This window comes from Vigna unguiculata, chromosome 10 (genome assembly GCF_004118075.2).
Source record: "Vigna unguiculata cultivar IT97K-499-35 chromosome 10, ASM411807v1, whole genome shotgun sequence".
Lineage (NCBI taxonomy): Eukaryota > Viridiplantae > Streptophyta > Magnoliopsida > Fabales > Fabaceae > Vigna > Vigna unguiculata.
This window is the reverse complement of record NC_040288.1, coordinates 4,382,334-4,405,500: the sequence shown is the minus strand read 5'-3', so window position 1 is coordinate 4,405,500 and position 23,167 is coordinate 4,382,334. Positions and strand designations below refer to the sequence as shown.

General features: G+C 35.7%; 1 protein-coding gene across 1 annotated transcript; it reads left to right on the top strand.

Moving 5' to 3' along the window:
* Positions 1-7,435: 7,435 nt before the first annotated feature.
* LOC114165119 (putative disease resistance protein At4g11170) lies at positions 7,436-22,276 on the top strand. The gene is made up of 10 exons (XM_028049787.1): positions 7,436-7,716; positions 8,270-8,568; positions 9,031-9,614; positions 9,722-9,851; positions 9,940-10,371; positions 11,001-11,230; positions 11,334-12,426; positions 12,588-12,853; positions 18,249-18,924; positions 21,806-22,276. The coding sequence occupies exons 1-10, from the start codon at positions 7,467-7,469 to the stop codon at positions 22,274-22,276; spliced, it is 4,431 nt and encodes a 1,476-aa protein (XP_027905588.1). The 5' UTR covers positions 7,436-7,466.
* Positions 22,277-23,167: the final 891 nt, after the last annotated feature.

Here is a 23,167-nt window from a genome sequence, read left to right as displayed (position 1 = left end):
CCCTAAGAGTTAATCGACAAAGAATATATTTGAACACTAATTGAACTACATTTTGTTAAAGGACAAATACTCACGAATTTCTCTCTAGAACTCAGGACTCAAACATTTGCCACACTCCTTCCAATCCTACTCTCTGGCACCACGATACTCTTCTTCCTCGACCAATACCCCCACGTTATTTTCCAAGACTCGAGAAGCTTGAAGGGGTGAGCTAGCAACTCCCTTTACCGGGGACTTGCCTCCACCTGAGGAGTGGAAGAAAAGGCTTAGTGTTCTACATCTACATTGCATTCTGCATTCCACTGATATAATCTTTGCGTTGAATCCACCTGGTGAGAATTTGATTGAGTATTCTTTTGCTACCATGTGTTGATTAGCTGCTGTCATAGATGGATTCCAATTCTCAATTTCTGCATTCCATTTCTACATTTCATTCCTATGGCAATCTTCACTCTCATCCAATTAATGCATTTTAACACTTGACATATTCATTACCTTTGGGTAATTTTTCATGAAGATATATATTTTTTCTCTGAAAACGTTACATCTTTAATGATTGGTTCTGTGTATATATTTATGTGTTTATGAAGTAAGGATACTTAAGGACAAAGGAAGGGTCTTTAAATGGAGCCTCTTAGGGTACTGATCTGATGGTACTCTTTTCAGGTTTATGGAAGGGGTGTGGGGACCGGTTGTGGTGGTTCTCAACCGGAAGATTTGACTAAAAAAATATGTTTGGTGATATTTATTTGTCTTTATTTGAATTGGCTTTACTTTGTTTTTATTTTTCTTACGCAGAATTCTATCTAAGTTTTTCTTTGTTTCTCTAATCTTATAGGAAAGAAAACTAGAGGAATCAAAAGTTATGTGTCCCATAGGAACTCTGATCATTTTTTTTCTTGATTTCTCTATTACATTGATATTATCAGCCTATTTTAAATTTTATTTTTGGTCAAAAACTTCCTCTCTTAAGACTCTTGTGTCAACTTCATGGATTCCCTTCATACCCATGCATGTGGCACTTTTGAAGCCATAACCAACTAGGTTGTCATCTTAAATATTACATAGCTATAGTTGATTTTTCTGTTGTGTTATTAAAATAAAATAGTTGATTTTATGGCTTTCTTTTTTTATGACAACATTACATAAAGAAACATGCAATGTAAATGTTGGTGTGCAATATTTTAATACTAATTATGTGTTTTCGGTTACATTTGTTGAAATGTTACAAAATAGTTATTAGTAATATTTTTATAATGTTGCCTTTATAAAAAAATCACTAAAATTGTTTAGTAACAATTTGAAAATGTCTCTATTTTAAAAAAATATTACAGTAGTAACATTTTTATAATGTTATTTTTTTTTTTTATAAAAAATATGTTACTAAGAAGATTTAGTAACATTTTTAAAGTGTTACATTTTCATTAATTAAATGTTAAACTAATAAAAAATCTTCACGTTGTCTCCTGATGCTAAATTTGATATTATGCCATGCCAATCTCCATTGTAAGGCCCAATTTTCCTACTCTAATATTTTAAGAGCTACCCTTAATCTATTGGGCCTAAAGGCTGGCCCAAAGAGGCAAAATCAGACCTATGTGCCCTAACTCTAACCGCTATGCTCACTTTCGTAAAAACAGAACTCTCACACCCTTGAGCTGCTGCCGTCTTCCTCTGCTAGGGTTTTAGATCCCGTTCGTCCCCAAGTGCATACAACTCTCTTCTGTCCATGTAAGTCGATCTCAGCTCATGCTCTCTTTCCTTCGACTTACTCTTCGTAGTTCCAGCGAGGGTTTGTACTAATAAACCCGTTTAAAACTGTTCCGCTTCACTTTTACAGTTCTGTAACCTTCTCCTAGAGTCGTGGTGTTCCGCTGTTCGGTGTCAAGGCCTTAAACTAGCTCATTCCAGGTAAGGGAAGCTAGACCTTATTGTATTTTTGGTAGAATCTTTTTATTTGATGAGTATTTGATGATTGAATGGCCTATATGAGAATATGATCGGTTGAAAATGTCTGTTTGAACTGTTTGGATGTGTGTGGGTAGCTGTTACTCAAGAGAACAATGGTGAGCACTATTTTTCTCGCCCAAGCGAGCCTACCTCGCCTAGGCGAGATTAATAAAGGCTCGCCCAGGTTCTTTCACGCGAATGGTCGCTCAGGCGACTAGCTCTGTTTTTGAGTGAGCGAGAGTCTCGCTTAGGTGAGGAGGGTATCGCCTAAGCGAGAATGCGCAGAAGTCACTATACCTGTATGTCGAGCTCTCACCTGGGTGAAGGGAGCTCGCCTGAGCGAGAGTCCCTCTCGCCTGAGCGAGACCCTTCAGCCTGAGCGAGGAGCTGGGCGAGAGTAAGTTCTGATTTGGTGTTTTCCCTATTCTTGGATGTTTGGCTTGTATTTGATTGGTTTATTATATAATGGCATGAAGGGAATGAATATGCATGAGTGGGAGGGTATATGAGTTGTGAATGATGAACCTGAATAATTTTTGGCGTGTAATGAACATGGAATGGTTGGTTATGAAAAAGGCATGGTAATGAGATGAGTTGAAATTCTATATTCATGGATGGAGTATGATGAGTTGGTATGGGTTTGATCTGGAACATGAAAGGGATTGGTAATAAAGGTTGATGTAATATATATATATATATATATACACACATGATAAATATTGCTTTGTTGTCTGTATATGTTTGGTCTGTGGTCAGTGCGTAATTCCTTGAAATCACTAGGTGAGATTTTAGGCTTGTGCTTCAGTGGTCGGGACGTAATTCGTTGACCCTGTTAGTGGGAATTCATGGTGGTGCCCCATCTACATAATTGGATAAGGATTCAAGGTAAGGTTGCATCCTAACACTCTAAGGAGTCAATTAGTCTCACTTAGAGCGGACTGACTCTTGTGGTGAGAGTAGAAAAGAGGCCTGAAACTCATTAAGGGCTAACCTTGTGTGTGGGGGTTTGGATATATTGTAACACTTGTAACACTTAGCTCGGGGGTGAGCAGAGATATCCACCACAAGTGCAAGCATCCGCTGAATCTGACCTAATTATACATATCCGGATGAGTCGAGTCGAGTCTTAGTGTATTGATTGGAAAGTCATAACATGCTTGGGTGTTGTATGTATATTTGACTGCAAAAGTGTATATGACTGCTTGATGAAACCATTTTGGGCTCTAGCTCACCCTACTGTTTGTTGTTGTATGTTCTGTGGTGTGGTATTTTCTTTTGCAACGATCATCAACTTGTTGATGTGAGCAGAGGTGAGCACTCCCCGTAATCATCAGGGTGATGGAGGTTTCGCTGCATAGTCTGCTTGGACTGGATCTAAATCTTTTTTTTGGGCTTTCTTTCTGGGCTATGGCCCATGTAATAGTTTGTCTTTTAAATCCCTTTTTGATTATTGTTGAATGTTGTAGCTGGCTTAGTTTTGGCATCGTGGTGTGCCTTGGATATTTGTAAAGAGTTATGTTTTAAACTCCAGGACTACGCTGCTATACTATCTGTGTGTGACGCTTCCTTTAATTATGTTTATTGATTAAATGGGACGTTACATCCATTATTAAACAAAATTATGGTGTCATGGTTGTGTTAGAATAACATTGAAAATAAAATAATGATAAACCAAAAACAAGATAGAGATATGGATAAAAGAAATGATCAAGTCAAATTGTTCTTATAACAAACAATAAAAATATAAGATAATGTAAATATGTAAATGAGAAAATGATAGAGAAAGCTTGGGTTGAGGCATTCAGAGCGCTATCCTTAGAGAGAAAGTGCCCCCACTGCATAGGGCAATACTCAATATTATGCGCTTCTCCTCCAAGATACAACAATTCGTTGGATCGATTGAATGCAGCAAAGGATCTCTGAACCTTATGAACACCACTGTGTTTAAGAGATAATATAGAGTAGAAAGGAAGAACACTTTTGAGAGGGAGAACTCTAGTGTTTTTTGTGTCTTTCCTCATTCAACTAGGTGGTATTTATAGGTGAAAAAGGGAGAAACAAAAGTAAATAGCCATCAAACTGGTTTAAACCAAAGTAATTTCTAATCAATGAAAAAAAAATTATACATAAGTAGAATTTAACTCTGGAATTAACATTGTATTAAAACATCAGTAACAACAATATTTTTTTTTTTAATTTTTTTAAATTATATTAATATTTCTAACAATTCCCCACATAATTTTAAAAAATATTATCTTTTAAAAAAATATTGTATTTCAGTATAAGGAACCTTCTGACTTTGAGCCTTACACCTAGTGCTTATGAACTTCCATCCGAGCAAATGCAGAGACCTAATTGTTTTGAGCCACATCCTCTATAACCGAGTTTTAGTAAATAACACATACAATATTGGTGTTTATTATAGATTATAATAAGTGGTTGCATGTTACCGCCTTGTGCATGTATCATGTTTCATGAGTGTCATTTAGAGACTTTACCCATGTCTCACAATTATAGCCCCACCATCACACTCACTAGGTAAACCCTCAAAGGGTTGTTTGTTACTCACATCCATACAAAATTGTCATTGGGTTTTTTAAGACGTATTTTACAAAATAAGCATAATAATACATATACATCAACCTTATTATTGTCATAATTTATAGTACATCTCGCCATAGGAATGAGACATATAACATTTAATCAAACCAATTTGTGTACTTTAGCCAACAACAACGTCATTGTTACCCATTGAACTCCATTCCATGGGATCGCTATTCATGTGGAGATGGGTGTCCATTGTTGCAACTAATTTATGGGCTTTTCTCTCATTCCCCTCGATGACTCAAGTACTCGTTGACGTGTCAACCCTTTAGTAAGCGGATCCAACATATGTATAAAAAATATGCAGGTACCCGCATAACGGATACCTGCACGGATATAGGTACGGGTATGTGGTGGATATTTATCTAGCAAGTAGGCTACGAAGGAGCTACTGCTGGTACCTTACCCGCCTCGTTGACATCCCTAATATTAACAATTTTGGCGTAGTGAAATCATCTAAATCCATCTTTTCTAATCACTTCAAACAGAAAATTAACAGAAATGAACGCACCTTAGGACTAAATGAACGCACCTTAGGACTAATAGTCTAAGTAACTCCTACTGTTGACGAGGATTTAACAAAGTTTTGAGTTCTAATTGAATAATTCAAACAATAACCAAGATGGATTTACAATTTTTTTTCTCATAACAATCCTCTTGATTATATATATATATATATATATATATATATATATATATATATATATATATATATATATATATATATATATATATATATATATATATATAACTACTTCACTTTATATATATATATATATATATATATAATAATTAAAATATAGTTAAAAATAATAATATATAGAATTATTATTTTTAATATTAACATGTGTATATAATAATTAATAATAACGCATGACCACTACCTTTGTAAGAGAACTCTCCATTAAGGACTTGTTATGTGACATGTGTGGGATGCCTCTCACTAAATTAGCTAGATTAACATAATTAAACATCAAAGAGTTGCTTATGCTAGGCGCATATGATGCTTCCTACTAAGCAAGATGATTTTTAAAACCCTACACTACTTGGTCCTTAATAAATGGATATGGACCTTCAAAGGAACACTATAAGACCCTTAATACAAAATCTAAAAATGCTTCATGATGGCTCAAGTGAAAAGAGCATTGCCTCACCTTCTTGAGAGGATGTTAACTCTTCTAGAATTTGTTTGACCATGTTCCTTGTGATATGACCCTTGGCTAGGGGTATGCCATGATTTCTTCTCTCTTCCAACTCACATATGCGAGCCACCATGCTTTTGTAATGTAGCACATGCTCTCCTACACTCCATTAGTGTTAATCCACTTCTAATTACCATAAACAAGCCTACAAGACAAATTAAAAAGGATTAATATGTCAACTTAGGTCAAGTCAACTATAGTCAACAAATCAACCTTAATCAAAGGTCAACAAGTCAACCAAGTTCAAATTAACCAAGTCAACTTAGGAAAAACTTAACATAACACAAAATTAAAAGATGGTAAAACCAAGTCAACTTAGGAAATACTTAAAAATAACACTAAATTAAAAGATGATGAAGAAAATTTTCTTTCTAAATATGCTTAGCCTCTCTAAACATGTGCCTCCATCCTTGGTAGGAGCTAGGGGCTTACCATTTTTTCACTCGTTATAAATTATGCTCCATTTATTTTAATTAAATTTTGAATTTTAACTTGTGTGCATTAATCTGTTTCTGTAATATATGTTGTATTATACTGCTTGATCAATACATTTATTGTTTAGCATTAGATTTAAGTACTATCGTTATCAAATATTCTTAATTGTAACTATGCATAGAGATGGAGAATTCATGGATTTAAAATGGGTTTGGGGTACCAATTCTTATGTGCAGAATTCATGGATTTAAAATGGCTTTTGGGTACAGATGGAGCTTTTTTCACGTAATTAAAAAATGATGATAAACTCTGTCACTGCATCACAAGAAACGAACCTAAACAAAAATTATATTAAAAATGACCTATCAAACCTGAGATAAAACCTTCCGTTAATTTAATGTCTTTTGGACATATCTATTTTTCTTGAGTTAAACACTTTGATCAATTAAACAAATTTTGAGTGATAGTCATCTTTTTGTGATAAAATGAAAAATAAATAAAGAGCAAAAGTATAAATTCCACACATATTTTTTTCTGTTGAGTCTTTCGAGAGAAAATCACCGGAGAGATTTAATATCAATGAAACATTAGCTCAATCCACACATAAGAAATTGACACTACTCTGAATCCAAAACTTTAAAGACAATAAGTTTATGGACCTTAATCCTTATATAGGTTGAAATTTTTTATTTTTACTTGTGAGACTTAGATTCACAATTGAATTTTCAACGTGTTTTAGAAATCTTAATTGAATAGCATAAATCTTTTAATAAAAAAATTTATTTGAAATCCAAATTGAATAATTGCACTCCTTAAAATTGTCTTTCCAAAAACTTAACGCGGGAAGGTCGCAGAAAAGAATGAAGAATGCACACTGAGGTGAGTTCAGGAGGGAAAATATAACAAATATATGGAGTCTAATATAAAGTGATTGGGATGTTTCCAGACTAACAGTTAGTTTATTTTGCCAGTAGGAATTGCTTACAGCAGGATTTTAATATAATATCTATCTTTTCACAAACTATTTGTCGTTACTTATAAAATAATTGAAGGTTCTATCATATTTCAACTGTTTGTATTAGCATTTTCTTTGTTTTATGGCGACTTTGAATTGGTCAAGTAATTTTAAAATTTGATGCAAAATATATACTATTTTTTTTTATTCCGAAACTTCTTATCAGACTCTTATATGAGATCATAACTCCTTAAGTTAAACAACTGTACATCTCTTATCATTATTGCTTTACCTTTGAAGAGTTGACTTCAATTCCTTTGATGGAGTTCGCTTGTTCTTCTTCATCATCATCTCCATCCTTCTTAAAATCAGAACCCCAGTTCAAATACGATGTGTTCATTAACTTTGGGGGAGAAGATATGGGTAGAAAGTTCGTTTCTCATCTCCATTATGCTCTTTTACAAGCTCAATTCAAAAATTTGATTAGCACAGAGGATGTGCAAGAGGAAATGAAGCTGGAAGAACACATGCGAGCAATAGCAAGCTCTAAGATTGCAATAATTGTTTTCTCATAAACATACACTGAATCTACCTGCTGGCGTCTTGAGCTTTATTAAAGTGTAATGCAAATTCTAGAAGAATCTAGAAAATCATAAGATAAAAGTATTGAAATGTAATGAAAGTTCTAGAACAAAGTAGAAAAGCCTAAGATATGAAGAAAAATATCAAGAACATTCTACATAGGCAAAAATCTAGAACATTCCACACAAGTTGTGGCTAACACTTTCTAGAATACTCTATAGGTCTATAAATACCCATGTACTCAATCATTTGATGAATGTCAAGAACTAAGATCACATCTAACACACCACTCTCACTACTACAACTACATACTCCTTCCAACTACAACTTTCACACTCTACTATCTACACATTTTCTCTATCCCTTCAACTATCCCCTTCACAACCTTTAAATACTAACAGTGGTACCAGAGCTACGTTCGATCATTTATTGGGCGTAGAAAAATTACTCTATTACTTTCAAAACCTTCCTTCTATACTTCCAAAAGAATAGAGTTTTTTCTCTTAACCTATGGCTTCTAACATTGTTCACTTTTCTTCAGTCCCCCTACCAGTTTTTACCGGTGAAAATTTTGACCTTTGGAAACTCAAACTAAAGACATATTTTATCTCACAAAAATTGTGGGATATTGTTCAATCTGGTTATACAAAACCAGATAATATTGAGACTCTATCTGAGGAGGAACGAAAAAAGCTAGAAGATTCTGAACAAAAGGATGCCCAAGCATTGTTTGTTCTTCAACAAGCTGTGGGAGAAACTATCGCCAGGAGGATCATGGATGCAGAAACTGCAAAAAGGGCATGGGATATTTTAGAAGAAGAATTTGAAGGCAATGAACAGGTACGCTCCGTTAAACTGCACTATCTAAGAAGAGAATTTGAGACCATCAGAATGAAGGAATCTGAGACCATTGAAGAATACTATGGAAGAATAAAAGAAATAGTGAATAAAATGAAGTTATATGGAAAAGAAATTAAGGAAAAAAGAGTGGTAGAAAAAATTCTTATCACTCTCACAGAAAAATATGATTCCATAGTAGCTTCCATAGAAACTTCCTCGGATCCATCTTCTCTATCGATAAGTAAATTAGTTGGTCTCCTTGGAGTGCACGAAGCAAGATTAAATAATCGTGCTGATACAAATTCAGTGGAAAATGCCTTCCAATCAAAGCTCAAATTATAACCCAAAAGGAGAGAAGAAGGAGAAAAGAAAAATATTGAAGAATATTCTAGAAGCAAAGATTCTAGAAATTTCTCTGGAAGCAAGAAAGATAAATATCCTCCATGTGGCATTTGCAATAAGTCAAGTCATGCAGAAAAAGACTGTTGGCATCGTGGGAAGCCAATATGTCATTATTGCAAGAAGCCTGGTCACGTGGAGAAGTATTGTCGTAATAAAAATAAGCACCAAGCAAACTTTGCTGAAGAACATAATCAGGAGCAACGTTTATTCTATGCTAATCAAGAATCTCATAGTGGAGAAGGAAATTGGTACTTGGACAGTGGATGCAGCAATCACATGGCCAAAGATCAAAGCATCTTCAAAGACATTGATAAATCTATCAATGTCAAAGTTCGACTTGGAAATGGCGCCACAGTGGAGTCTCAAGGCAAAGGAACTGTCATGGTGGAGACAAAGAAAGGTACGAAATTCATCAAGGATGTTTTACTAGTTCCCAATCTTAAAGAAAATCTTTTAAGTATTGGCCAAATGATGGAGAATGGGTATTCTCTTCACTTTGAGAAAGATACATGCAAAATTTATGACAATAGAAGGATAGAAATTGGTGAAGTAAAAATGGAGAAGAGAAATAGAAGCTTTCCCATAAGCTTCAAACCTGGAACTAATATTGCCATGAAGGCGGAAGTTGATGACTCATGGCTTTGGCATAGGAGATTTGGCCACTTCAACACACATGCCTTAAAGCTTCTATATCAGAAAAACATGATGAGGGATCTTCCTTACTTGAAGGAGAACAATAAATCATGCGAAGGATGTCTTCTCGGCAAGCAACACCGATTGCCATTCTCAACAGACAAAGCATGGAGAGCAAAAGATTTACTAGAATTAATCCACACCGATGTTTGTGGACCGATGAGGACGCCTTCACATCACAACAACAGGTACTTCATCCTCTTCATTGATGACTTCTCTAGAATGACATGGGTCTATTTCTTAAAGGCAAAGTCAGAAGTCTTTGGAATATTCAAGAAATTCAAGGCCCTTGTCGATAAGCAAAGTGGAAAACAGATAAAAGTACTTAGAAGTGATCGTGGAAAGGAGTACACATCTCATGAGTTTGACAAATTCTGTGAAGATGAAGGCATAGAACGACAACTTACAGTCGCATATACTCCACAACAAAATGGTGTTTCAGAGAGAAAGAATCGCACAGTCATGGAGATGGCGAGATCAATGCTGAAGGAGAAAGGACTACCAAATACATTCTGGGCAGAAGCAGTCTACACTGCGGTCTACCTACTCAATAGATGTCCTACTAAAGCAGTTCAAGACAAAACTCCAATCGAAGCCTGGACACAGTTGCACAATCAACCGCTGAAGCAGAATATGTGGCAGCCGCTGAAGCAACAAGTCAGGCTATATGGCTTCGAAGAATACTCAAAGATATGGGAGAAAAACAAAGTGGCCCTACTACAATTAATTGTGACAATAAATCAACCATTGCAATGACAAAGAATCCTGTGCATCACAGCAGAACAAAACATATAGCAATTAAATACCACTTCATCAGAGAAGCGGAAACAAATATGAAGATACGACTTGAGTACTGCCCGACAGAAGATCAAATTGCAGATATCTTCACAAAGGCCTTACCAAGACCAAGATTTGAACTACTACGCGCTATGCTTGGAGTTACCGAATTTGCATCAAGGAGGAGTATTAAAGTGTAATGCAAATTCTAGAAGAATCTAGAAAATCATAAGATAAAAGTATTGAAATGTAATGAAAGTTCTAGAACAAAGTAGAAAAGCCTAAGATATGAAGAAAAATATCAAGAACATTCTACATAGGCAAAAATCTAGAACATTCCACACAAGTTGTGGCTAACACTTTCTAGAATACTCTATAGGTCTATAAATACCCATGTACTCAATCATTTGATGAATGTCAAGAACTAAGATCACATCTAACACACCACTCTCACTACTACAACTACATACTCCTTCCAACTACAACTTTCACACTCTACTATCTACACATTTTCTCTATCCCTTCAACTATCCCCTTCACAACCTTTAAATACTAACAAGCTTGAAAAAATCATTGAATGCCGCCAAACTTTTGGACAAATAGTTCTGCCAGTAATTTACGATATTGTCCAATTGGAAGAACGTAATCGGAAGGATGATTTGGTGAAAGCATTGGAAGAAGTTGCACAAAGCAGCTATTCAGGAGAACAACTAGAACATGCGTTGTCCAGGTGGAGCCGAGCACTAACCAACGCTGCAGGCATCACTGGTTGGGATTTCAGAGATTTCAGGTAAACAAATGATTTCTTCGTAGTTTCTCGTGTTTAAGACTGAATGAAGCATATGTTAAGATTGTGATTTATTTTTCGTAACACTTTACCATTCACATTGAAGGCACGACGCTGAATTTGTGGAGAAAATTGTTAGACGCGTTCAGACATTGCTGGACTATACAAACATGTCTATTACCGCATTTCCTGTTGGATTAGAGTCCCACGTGGAAAAAGTGATTGGATTGATTGAAGAACAATCCACTGAAGTGTGTATGATAGGGATATGGGGAATGGGAGGATCAGGTAAAACTACCTTAGCCAGGGCCATCTATAATCGAATTTATCATCCATTCATTGGTAAGAGTTTTATTGAAAATATTGGACAATTTCAAGTAAACAAAAGGCATGTTCATTTGCAAGAAAATCTTCTTTATGATGTCTTAAAATCCAAGTTCAAGGTGGAAAGCGATGGGGTGGGAAGAACTATGATCGAGACTAAACTTTCACAAAAGAAGTTGCTCATTGTGCTTGACGCTGTGGATGAGTTTGGCCAGTTAGAAAACCTATGCGGGAATCGACAATGGTTTGGTCAAGGAACTGTGATAATTGTCACAACTAGAGATGTTAAGGTGCTGAACCGACTAAAAGTTAATTATGTGCATACAATGGATGTTATGAATGAAAATGATTCCCTTGAGCTTTTAAGTTGGCATGCCTTCAGAGAAGCAAAACCAAGAAAAGAATTCAATGAGCTTTCAAGAAACATAGTTGATTATTGTGGAGGACTACCACTTGCTCTTCAGTTCCTTGGTTCCTATTTATGTGATAGGACAAAGGAAGAGTGGGAAAGTGTATCCTCAAAACTAAAAGTAAATCCCATTAATCAAATTCAAGAGAAGTTGGAAATAAGTTTTGATGGTCTGCACGACATGGAAAAGGATATATTTCTTGATATATGTTGTTTCTTTATTGGTAAAGAGAGAGGTTATGTTACAGAAATACTAAATGCCTGTGGATTGTATGCTGATATTGGAATAACAGTTCTCATAGAACGTGGCCTCATAAAAGTTGAAAGGAACAACAAACTAGAAATGCATCCTTTGTTACGAGACATGGGAAGAGAAATTATTCGCCAAAGATGCCCAAATGAACCAAGGAAAAGGAGTCGACTATGGTTTGAGGATGATATAAAAGATGTACTGAAAAGGAATACTGTAAGAACATTCTGTATATGATTTTGAAACTTCTTTTGAAAGTGTTTTCTTTTTCAGTGCCATGGAGCTGTTGTTATCTTATTAGAATCAGCGTTAAGTATCAATGATCAACAGATATTTAGGGATTTCTCAATTGTTTCTCTTTGCTATTTTCATCACAGGGAACAAAAGCTACTCAGGGATTGTCCCTGAAACTGCATTCAACCGGCAAAGATTACTTTGAGGCTCATGCTTTCAAGGAAATGAAGAGACTAAGACTTCTACAACTGCATCATGTACAACTTACCGGAGATTATGAGTACCTTTCTAAACAACTGAGATGGATTTGTTGGAAAGGGTTTCCTTTAAAATACATACCAAACAACTTTCATATGGAAAATGTAATTGCAATTAATTTAAAACATAGTTATCTTCAACTCGTCTGGCAGCAACCCCAGGTATTTATTACATGTTGTTTTCATTTAAAACTCATAGGTTATCTAAAATAGATATAGCATACTCGGTTCCTATTCCAAGTTATAATTGTTAGATAATCTTAAATATGGAGTAGTTTATATTTTAATTAGTTGCAGTATTTTATTTAACAGGTTTAGTTAGTTTGGTGTTCCGATGGGTTGCTAAAATAATGCTAGGGATATCATTCCACTCTTTTCGGCTATATTCATGGCTAATTATTAGATGATTAGTTAATGTATTGCATCGTATATTAAATGTCCTATTTCATATCAATAAAACACTACGTTGTGCATTTATCCTTCGTCTTCTCGTGTGCGCGAGTTTTTCAGTTTAACAAGGTGGTATTAGAGCATATTATGCTCTGAGTACCGAGTGAAAAAGAAAAAAAAAAAGAGAGTGAAATCGTGTGAGAAAAACAGTGTGCACTTGAGTGCTTTGAAAAAAAAGGGACTAATGGAAAAAGTTGTTAATGATATGATCGTGTCACAATTGTCGAAAAAAACCAATTACGATAATTGGTGTTTATAAATGAAGATCCTTTTGGGGACATATAGGATATAGTGGAGAGCAAGTACTAAGATCCCACAGAATACAAAAACTAGATGGTGGCCCAGATTGCCGTATTGATAAAGACGCAAGTGAAAGATAAATTGGCCTTGTACTTCTCGTACAATGTGGTGGACGAGTTAGACTTCGAGAAGATTGCAAACATTGCATCTTCAGAAGAAGCATGGGAGATTCTAGAGGTTACATACAGAGGGAGCGACCGCATTAGACAAGTCCGACTACAAACCCTCATAGAGAGTTTGAATGCTTAAAGATATGGAGGACAAAGAGCGGGTAAATCAAGTACATAACTCGAGTAGAGAAGGTGGCTAACCAACTTGGCAGGAACAAAAAGCCAATGCCAGCAAGCCGGGTTGTGAAGAAAATCTTGAGATCACTGAAAGATGATTTTCGAGGGCATCATATGCACCATCGAGGAGTCAAAGGACTAGTCAATTCTGTTAGTGGAAGAACTTATTGGGTCACTTGAGCCCACAAACAAAGGAGAAGGAAGAAGATGGAAGCTTTTGGCCAAGCACTGTAATGTAACTTCATTTGAATGAAACTTGGAATACTCAAGGTTGAGGTCTTGAAGGTAAAGGACGAGGTGGTCGAGGACGAGTGAACGTGGTCGAGGTGATGTTGAAGCTGGCACGAATTAGACCAGGCTGTAGAATTGGCGTGGTGGGGTCAAGGATGGGGTTGAGGAGGTCGGTCTAAGTCAGAAGTGGAATGCTTCAAGTGTGGCAAGCATGACCACTACACAAAAAGAATGCAAATTGGCAAGTTGCTACAACTGTGGCAAGGTTAGTCACATAGAGAAGTTTTGTCAGGCGAAAAAAAAGGAGAATTCACTAAATTGGATATCAAGTGGAGTTCGAGTTGTGTGGAGGAAAGGAGATCACGTGACGAGCTTAGTCCATGTTGTTTAAACATTTCAGTCTGGTGTCTTGGCACAAGAGCGAGCCATCACATGTGTGGAGATGAGAGTTTCTTCAATGAACTCACTAAGATGGAGGCCGAATTCATGTCATTTGGAGATTATTACAAGGTGGTGCTAAAAGGACGTGGAACAATCTAACACATGTAGTAGGATGGACGGTTTGGAGAAATCATGGATATCTACTATGTTCCTGAGTTGAAGAGTAATATTCTAAGCATGATTCAGATGATGGAGAAAGGAAACTCGATTATGATGAAGGATCGAGTATTGTACTTAAGGACAAGCACAGTCAACTAGTAGCTTAAGTATAAATGAAGAAAAATTGGATGTACAAACTAGAGTTGAACATCCTGCAAAAAAGATGTTTGAAGTTAGACGTGAAGGATGAAGCCATGATATGGCATTTCTTATATGGGCACTTGAACTTCTTCTCAAACTCTACACAGACTACCTAGTATAGAGTTTGAGAAGAAGTTTTGTGAAAAGTGTGTGCTCATAAAACATCTAAAGACTAGATTCAAAACTTGGCCAGGTACAAGGCAGAAGAGCAACTTGGCCTAATACATACTGATATGTGTGGACCAATTTCTCCTAGTTTGTTCAGGGGTAAGAAATATTTCATTTCGTTCATAGACGATTTCTCTCGAAAAATCTGAGTGTATTTCTTACAAGAGAAATCAAAAGCATCATTCAAGAAGTTCAGGTTGATGATGGAGAAAGAGGCCAGTAAACAGAGTTAAAGTAGTGAGGTTTGACAAGGGAGGATAATTCACATCAGCAAAGTTCATGGAGTATTGTGAAGAGCAAGGTATAAGGCATTTTCTCACAGCTCCATATTCATTACAACAGAATGGCGTCACTAAAAGGAAGAATCATACCATCATTGATATGGTTTGAACCATGCTTAAAGGAAAGAACATGCACTAGTGCAAAATTTCCTTTTTACCTCGCCTTATATGCCTCGGTTGGCCAACAACCGAAGCATATAATGGTGCGGTGGCATTTTTGTAATTCCAGCCAAGTTTTATGCCTCGGTTCAGCTAACACCCGAAGCCAAAGAGAGCTATAGGCCTCGGTTCGCCCAAAATCGGTGCCAAAGAGAATTATATGCCTCAGTCCAACAAGACCCAAAGCCAAAAAGGGACTGCATTTTTGAAAAAGTGAACTAGTCGTTAGGTGCTTGGCCTCGGTCCAACAAGACCCGATGCCAAATAGGGGTATATGGCTTCAGTTGTTAAAGGAACTGAAGCCATAGGGTTTATTTAGGGTTTCAATTTCGTGAACCCCCTCTTTCTTCTCCGCGCCTCTGCAACTTTTTCCTCTCTCTCTGTTGTTGCCAACCCAATTTTTTCTCCTCTCGTTCACGTGTGTAGGTGCTCTTTCTCTTCCTCCCTTTAATTTTCAAACCCTTTAAAAACACTATTTTTCCACATACCCAAATCCCATATTTCCCTTTTCGTCGTTACTATGTCAGACACCGAAACCACATCGGACCAACCCTCCGCTCCACCGCAAATGAAGGCTTCGCCACAGCCAGACCCATCCGTACTCTCCAAACGCTACGGCACTCTCTCATTCGACGAAGCCTCTGTCGCCGCTCATTAGATCGAGGGTGAAGCCTTCTCAGCCGCGGGTGCCTCCACCACGACCTCCGCCGATGGCATTGAGACCCTCCAACTCTACTCCAAGGAGATCGGCTTGTTGTTTCGCGCATGGTGAAGGTAGTGGTGGCTGCTGGTTCTGATGTTGTGGCTGTCATGGTGAGGTACGCCGCAATAGGTGTAGTGAAGCATGGTGGCTCGGTGACGAGTAGCGCAGTGGTGTGCTGTCGCAGGTGCGTCGCGACGAAGGTGTTACTGCTGCATTTTTAGGTGCCTGAATGGTGATTCCATGGTGGACTGTACGCCGGCGACGCTGCTATTCTGTGCATTGTTGCAGGTTGGTGGCATGGTGGTTGAAAGCAGCACTGCAGCTGGTGCGTGAAGATGGCTTTGATTCTCATATACCTGAAGCAAAAAAGTCCCTCTATGGCTCTGGTTCCTTTGCAACCGAGAACAAAGGTTCCTCTTTTTGGTCTCATCCCAATATGCCTCGGGTCTAAAACCGAGACAAAATGGCGAAAATAACACGGAGCCAAAAGCCCTTACTGCACTGGTGATGCTAGAAAAACTTTTGGGCAAAGGCAGTGTAGTGTGTTGTATATGTCCAGAACAGGTGCTCGCATTCCAAACTAAATGGTGTGACATCGCAAGAAGCATGGAATGAAAGAAAACCGAGTGTAAGACATTTCAAAGTTTTTAGAAGCATGGCTTATGCTCATGTCTTAGCTCAAAATAAAACTTGATGATAGGAGCCAAAGGTATGTTTTTATTGGCCATGGTGAAGAGGAAAAATTCTACAAACTGTATAAGCCAGGTACAGACAAAGTTCTGGTGAGTCAAAATGTCAAGGTAGATGAGGAGAATGAATGGAACTAGGAAGACTCGAAGGAGAGGTCTTTAGGGAAGATGACCTCTAAGGTCTTCAGGGAGCACTATACATAGATGACATGATATTTATAGGACGTAAAGCCAAGCTAGTCATGGAGTGTAAAGAAGTGATGAAGAGGGAGATTGAGATGATAGATCTGGGCATCATGAAATACTTTCTAGGTTTAAAGGTGGACCAAAACACGACAGGTATCTTTGTGTCCTATAAAAGTTATGCTGAAGAGTTACTAATGAAGGCAAAGATGTTAAAATGCAATCTGGTTTCTATTGCCATGGAACCCGACACGAAGTTGTACAAAAATGGAGAGGGGGGACAGAGTTTATGCAAGCAGGTATCGAAGCTTAATTGGAAGTCTGAGGTACTTGACGAACACAAGACCAGACCTAGTGTTGAGCGTAGGAATCACAAGGCGCTTTATGGAGGAACCAAGGTACTCTCAGTGGAAAGCTCTAAAGGTGATACTAAGGTATGTAAAGGGAACGATATCATTCAGATTTTTCTTCACTAAGTCAGACCATTGTCGGCTTATTGGGTACTCGGATAATGATTGGTGTGGAGACATGGATGGCCAAAAGGGCACGACAGGGTATGTACTTTTCATGGGGAACACGAATTTTACTTGGCTTTTAAAGAAACAACCCATTGTGGCACTATCAAAATGTGAAGCTAAGTATGTGGCAGCATTCTCGAGTGTTCGACATTTAGTCTAGCTTAGAAACCTACTGAGCAAACTAGAGATCAAGCAAGGAGAGAAGGTGTTGATTCGAGTAGATAATGTATTAGTAGTTGGCTAAGAACCTGATCAATCATGAAAGGAGTAAGCACATTGACGTTCGTTTTCATTTCATCAGTAGAAAAGTGAAAGAAGGAAGTATATAGCTCGAGCACGTAGGAAGCAAAGAACATATAAATGACATGTTGACAAAACCACTGTCTATAATATCGTTTCAAGAGTTTAGAAAATTGCTCAGATGAGGGAAGGAAAAATGTAAGATTATGGGAGAGTTTTGTCAGATATCTTAAATATAGAGTAGTTTATATTTTTAATTAGTTGCAATATTTTATTTAACAGATTTAGTTAGTTTGGTTTTCTGGGTTGCTAAACTAATGCTGCTGATTTCATTCCATTATTTTTTGCTATATTCATGACTAATTATTAGAGTATTAGTTAATGTGTTGCACTATAACTATTTAAAAGGCCTATTTCATATCAATAAAACACTACGTTGTGCATTTATCCTTCGTCTTCTCGTGTTCGTGAGTTTTTTTGTTTAACAATAATTTGTACCTTGTTCTATTTTCTTTTCTAATCTTTTGTCTAAAAACTATCTTTGTAGGTTTTAGAGCGGTTAAAATTCCTTAATCTTAGTCACTCTAAGTACTTGAGAGAAACACCGGACTTTTCGGGACTACCAAGTCTGCAACAACTCATTCTAAAAGATTGCCCAAGTTTGTGCATGGTACATGAATCCATTGGAGATCTTTGCAATCTGCTACTGATAAATTTAAAGGACTGCACAAGTCTAAGTTGTCTCCCCAGAAATGTATATAAGCTGAGATCTTTAAGAACTTTCATTCTCTCTGGTTGTTCCAAGATTGACATATTGGAAGAAGATATAGTGGGTCTACATTCCTTGATAACAATAGTTACTGAAAATACAATTGTGAAACAAGTGCCCTGTTCAATCGTAAAAAGCATTGCATATATATCCCTACGTAGATTTAAAGGAATGTTACATAATACCTTTGCATCAGTCATTCAATCTTGGATGTCATCAACAATGAAACAACAATATTGTAATAGTCCATTTTTCATGGATATGGAGAATAATAATTGGCGTGTCCTTGTGCCACTGCATAACGGCCTTGCAAATCTTCGAAGTGTTTTGGTTCAATGTAAGACGGAGTTTCAACTATATAAGAAAGTGAAAAAAATTCTTGTCGAATCACCACTTGTAAACTTTTCAGAATCAAGAATTTCAAATCATCACTTGAGGTTTTCTTTGATTGGTGTTGGAAGTTACAATAAATTCCTCAGCACTCTCAGCGATAGCATTTCTGAGGTTTGTTCTCTAGCTCTTACCTTTGACATCTAAATCATTCACTTTATCTTTTAGTTAATATATCATGAAATCTAATGCAATATCTAAATTAAACTGGAACTCTCCCTTTTGAACATATTGTTTATGTTATTATAATTTGAAATATATATATATATATATATATATATATATATATATATATATATATATATATATATATATATATATATAGAGAGAGAGAGAGAGAGAGAGAGAGAGAGAGAGAGAGAGAGAGAGAGAGAGAGAGAGAGAGAGAGAGAGAGAAAGAGAAAGAGAGAGAGAGAGATGGCTCTAGATTTTTCCTAAGTAAAGTATAGGAAATCTAGAAGACTTTTATTAGTGAAAGATGTAGAAAATTCTATAGTTGAGCTTTAATTAGAGAAGCTTCTAAGAAAGACTCTAGATCTCTCCATTAGGCCATATAAATACCTTAACGTACTTGACATCTTCAAGCAAGGAAATTTAAGTTCTCTCTTCTATTTTCACCTTTTCCTCTAACAAAGTGGTATCAAGAAACCTAACTTGATCCAAGAACAACACAAATGATCTGACCCAAGGGTAAATGCTCATTCTTCTGTCACCATTGAACTTTTGAAAAATTCCTTGAATATTAATAATTGTGAACTTAACCTTGATAACTTTCCCATTACTTTGAGAAAAGGAACTTGGTCTACTACCAAGTATCTTATTTCTCATTTTGTGACTACTAAAAATCTATCTATGCAACAACAAAATTTCTTCAATGTCAATGGTGCAATTAGAGTCCCTACTTCAATTCAAGAAGCATTGAAGGATGAGAATTGGGTTCAAGCGATGAATGAAGAGATGTCTGCCTTAGAAAAGTACCAAACAATGGAAATGTTTACAAGCCACTACATAAAAAGATGATGCATATAGGTTTATAATGTAAAGTATAAATTTGGTGGCACATTAGAAAGTTACGAAGCAAGGCTAATTGCTAAAGGACCTCAGACTTATGGTGTAGATATTTGCTCTAATGGCAAAGAATACAATTAGAATCATTCTCTCATTGACACCTTATTTTAGTTCGAAAATGCAACATTTTGATGTGAAAATTGCCTTTTTGTATAAACAATTAGTGCAAGAAGTCTATATGAAAATTACCCCAGGTTTAAGATCTATTGCAGACGAAAATAAAGTATGTGGCTTGAAGAAAATCTTCTATGAACTCAAACAATCACCCTATGTTTAGTTTTTTCGACTCCCTCATGTATGATCTTCATAGGTTATCGACAAAGTCAAGGTGGCCACACCTTGTTCATCAAAGCATTCCCCAAAAAGGTAAACTTACACTACTATTGGTCTATGTTGATAATATGACTGTTGAAGGAGATTATGAATATGAGAAACAATTCTTGAAAGGAAGGCTTGCTACTCAATTTATATCCCAAAGTATGTTATTGATCTTCTCAAAGAAACATGTATGAGTCATTGCAATACCATTAGAGCTCCTATAGAACACAACAATAAAATTAGGATTGATGAAGCCAATTCTTTTGTGAACAAAGGCCAATATCAAAGAATTGTTAGAAAGCTCAATTTTTTAGCTCACACAAGGCTGGACAGAGTCTATGTTTTGATTTTCGTTATTCAGTTCATGCATGATCCAAATCGGATACATTTAATAGTTGTTGCAAGTCCAGGAAGGAGATTATTGTTCAAAAGAAATGACAAATTAAAAATTGAAGTGTTTAATGATGCAAATTATGCAGGATTTGTCACAGATAGAAAATATACCTCATGATATTGCATGTTCTTAGATGGAAATTTAGTGACTTGGAGAAGTAAGAGACAAAATGTTATTGCAAGGTCTAGTGTAGAGGTTGAGTTTTGAGCCATGACACAAAGGATGTGTGAATTGTTATGGATAAGAATTATTCTAAATGATCTTAAAGTGACATGTTAAGAACCTATGATCTTTTATTGTGATAAGAAGACTATTATTAGCATTGCCCATAATCTAGTTCAACACGAAAGGTCCAAACATACAGAGATGAATAGACAATTTATTAAAGGATAATGGCCTTACCACTACTTCCTATGTCCCATATGGGCTTTAGCTAGCATATTTGTTTACAAAAGGTCTTCCCGCTAAGTAATTTCATGATCTCACATACAAGTTAGGAATGATAGATATTCATTCACTAGCTTGAGGGGGGAGTGTTGTAAGTAGAAAATAAAATGCATTACTATAAGTTGGTAGAAGATTCAATGTGTATTACTAGAAGCTACTAGAAGTTGTTAGAAGATTCTAAAATCATTTTGCAATTATTACTTTAAAGTTAGAATCTGTATATAGAGACAATGTATTGTTTTAAATGAATTAATTTGATTAAAAATCATCATATTAATTCTTTAAAATTGTTTGTACACGAACTAAACAAGGCATTGTACAGTCTTAAATTGGTTGTAAGGGCTTGGTATGTGAAAATTAATCATTATCTTCAAAAGCTTGGATTTATTAAAAGTCTAAACAAAGCAAAATTATATGTGAAAATAATGATAGAAGGTGATTTAATTGTATTTTTTGTTTATGTTTATGACCTTGTTTGATATGCACTAACTGCAATATAGATATATTTTGTATGATTTGTTTTTACATTCAATTGTTTTGTGCACGTATTCAGTTGTTTTTTTGTTTTTTTAGTTATTAAATGTGTGGTCATAATTTACCAATATTTATGCCTAGAAATATGAGATACAATGATATACAGTTTATGTACCTTACTTTCTCATAAAATGAGCAAATAAATAAAACATAAATCATCCTCTCCAATTAAAACAATAACATTTCGGATATAAAATATACAGACATGACTAAGTCTTTGATCTGCTGGTACAGGAATTAGTAAGCAGCGAGTCTTGTGATGTTTCTCTTCCAGGTGACAACCACCCTTATTGGTTGGCCCATAGGGGTGAGGGGCATTCTGTTTCTTTCACTGTTCCTCGGGATTCTGACATGAAGGGAATGATTGTGTGTGTTGTGTATTTATCTACCTCTGAAATCGTGGCAACTGAATGTCTTACAAGTGTCTCAATTGTTAATTATACAAAGTGCACACTGCACATACACAGGCATGGTACAGTAATTTCCTTCAATGATGAAGATTGGCATAATATAATATCAAATTTAGGTTCAGGAGATAAGGTGGAGATATTTGTGACCTTTGATCATGGATTGGTGCTCAAGAACACAGTTGTATATTTGATGTGTGGTGAATCAAATGGCTTAGAAATGGTACCTTTCCCTGAGGCAGAGGAAAATGCTCTGAATAAATTCTTTAAGAAAATAGTAATGTGTGATTTCTGGTAAGTTATTGGTTTACTTTGGGAACAGATAAGTATCCCTTAAATTGTTGATTAAAATCCTAATGTCCTTGTTTATTTCTTTGAGATTGTTTCCTTGTTTATGTTGGGTAGTAGTTTATAGTTAACAAATTCAATGTTTTCTTTCACCCTGTATCTCACTCCTCATATTATACCATATTGGTTATCCTTGAGTTTTTTGCTGTATTTCCTTTCTCGTTGTTATATTTGTAATTTTTTTTCCTTTTTTATCATTATTAATACTCTGTCAAGAGATAAACACACTTGCTATGGGGTATTTTATTCTTAGATGTGTTATGATTTGTTTCCTACTAGTTGTATTTGGTTCAACATAATATGTGTGCTATCTATTGAATTCAATTAACACATGTCATTTTTTTAACAACAACAATGATAAAAATTATTATTATTATTATTATTATTATTATTATTATTATTATTATTATTATTATTATTATAATGAAATCCCGTCTACAGGAACAACTTCTAAAGATATATAATGATTCCTCCATGTTGAACTATTTATATAAGTTGTTGGTAAATATTTGTATATTTGTAATTTATAATTTAAGGTAAAAAATGTATTTTATTTATTTATTTATTCATTTTTATAAAAGATAAAAACTACGCATGGTCATAATGTCTTACACACAGAATTGGTTTGTGTTTTGTTACCATATATATTTTTTAACCATTTCGTTTCTTTTGCTAATTATGTTTTACTATTCGATGAGGCTGAATAATAGATATTGGAACGTTATTCGTGATCTTTCATATACTTGTAAAGGTAAATGCTTTAGTTTTTTACCCTTTCATTTCACCCAACTCCCTCTCTTCATCTTCAGGCATTACAGTTTTAGGTACGCCGTTTTTCCCA

Coding starts and splice junctions, on each gene's coding strand:
- LOC114165119 (XM_028049787.1), top strand. CDS start 7,467: ATGGAGTTCGCTTGTTCTTCTTCATCATCATCTCCATCCTTCTTAAAA. Junction 9,852..9,939: donor CCTTCACATCACAACAACAG/GTACTTCATCCT, acceptor GGAATATTCAAG/AAATTCAAGGCCCTTGTCGA. Junction 12,427..12,587: donor ATGTACTGAAAAGGAATACT/GTAAGAACATTC, acceptor TTTTCATCACAG/GGAACAAAAGCTACTCAGGG.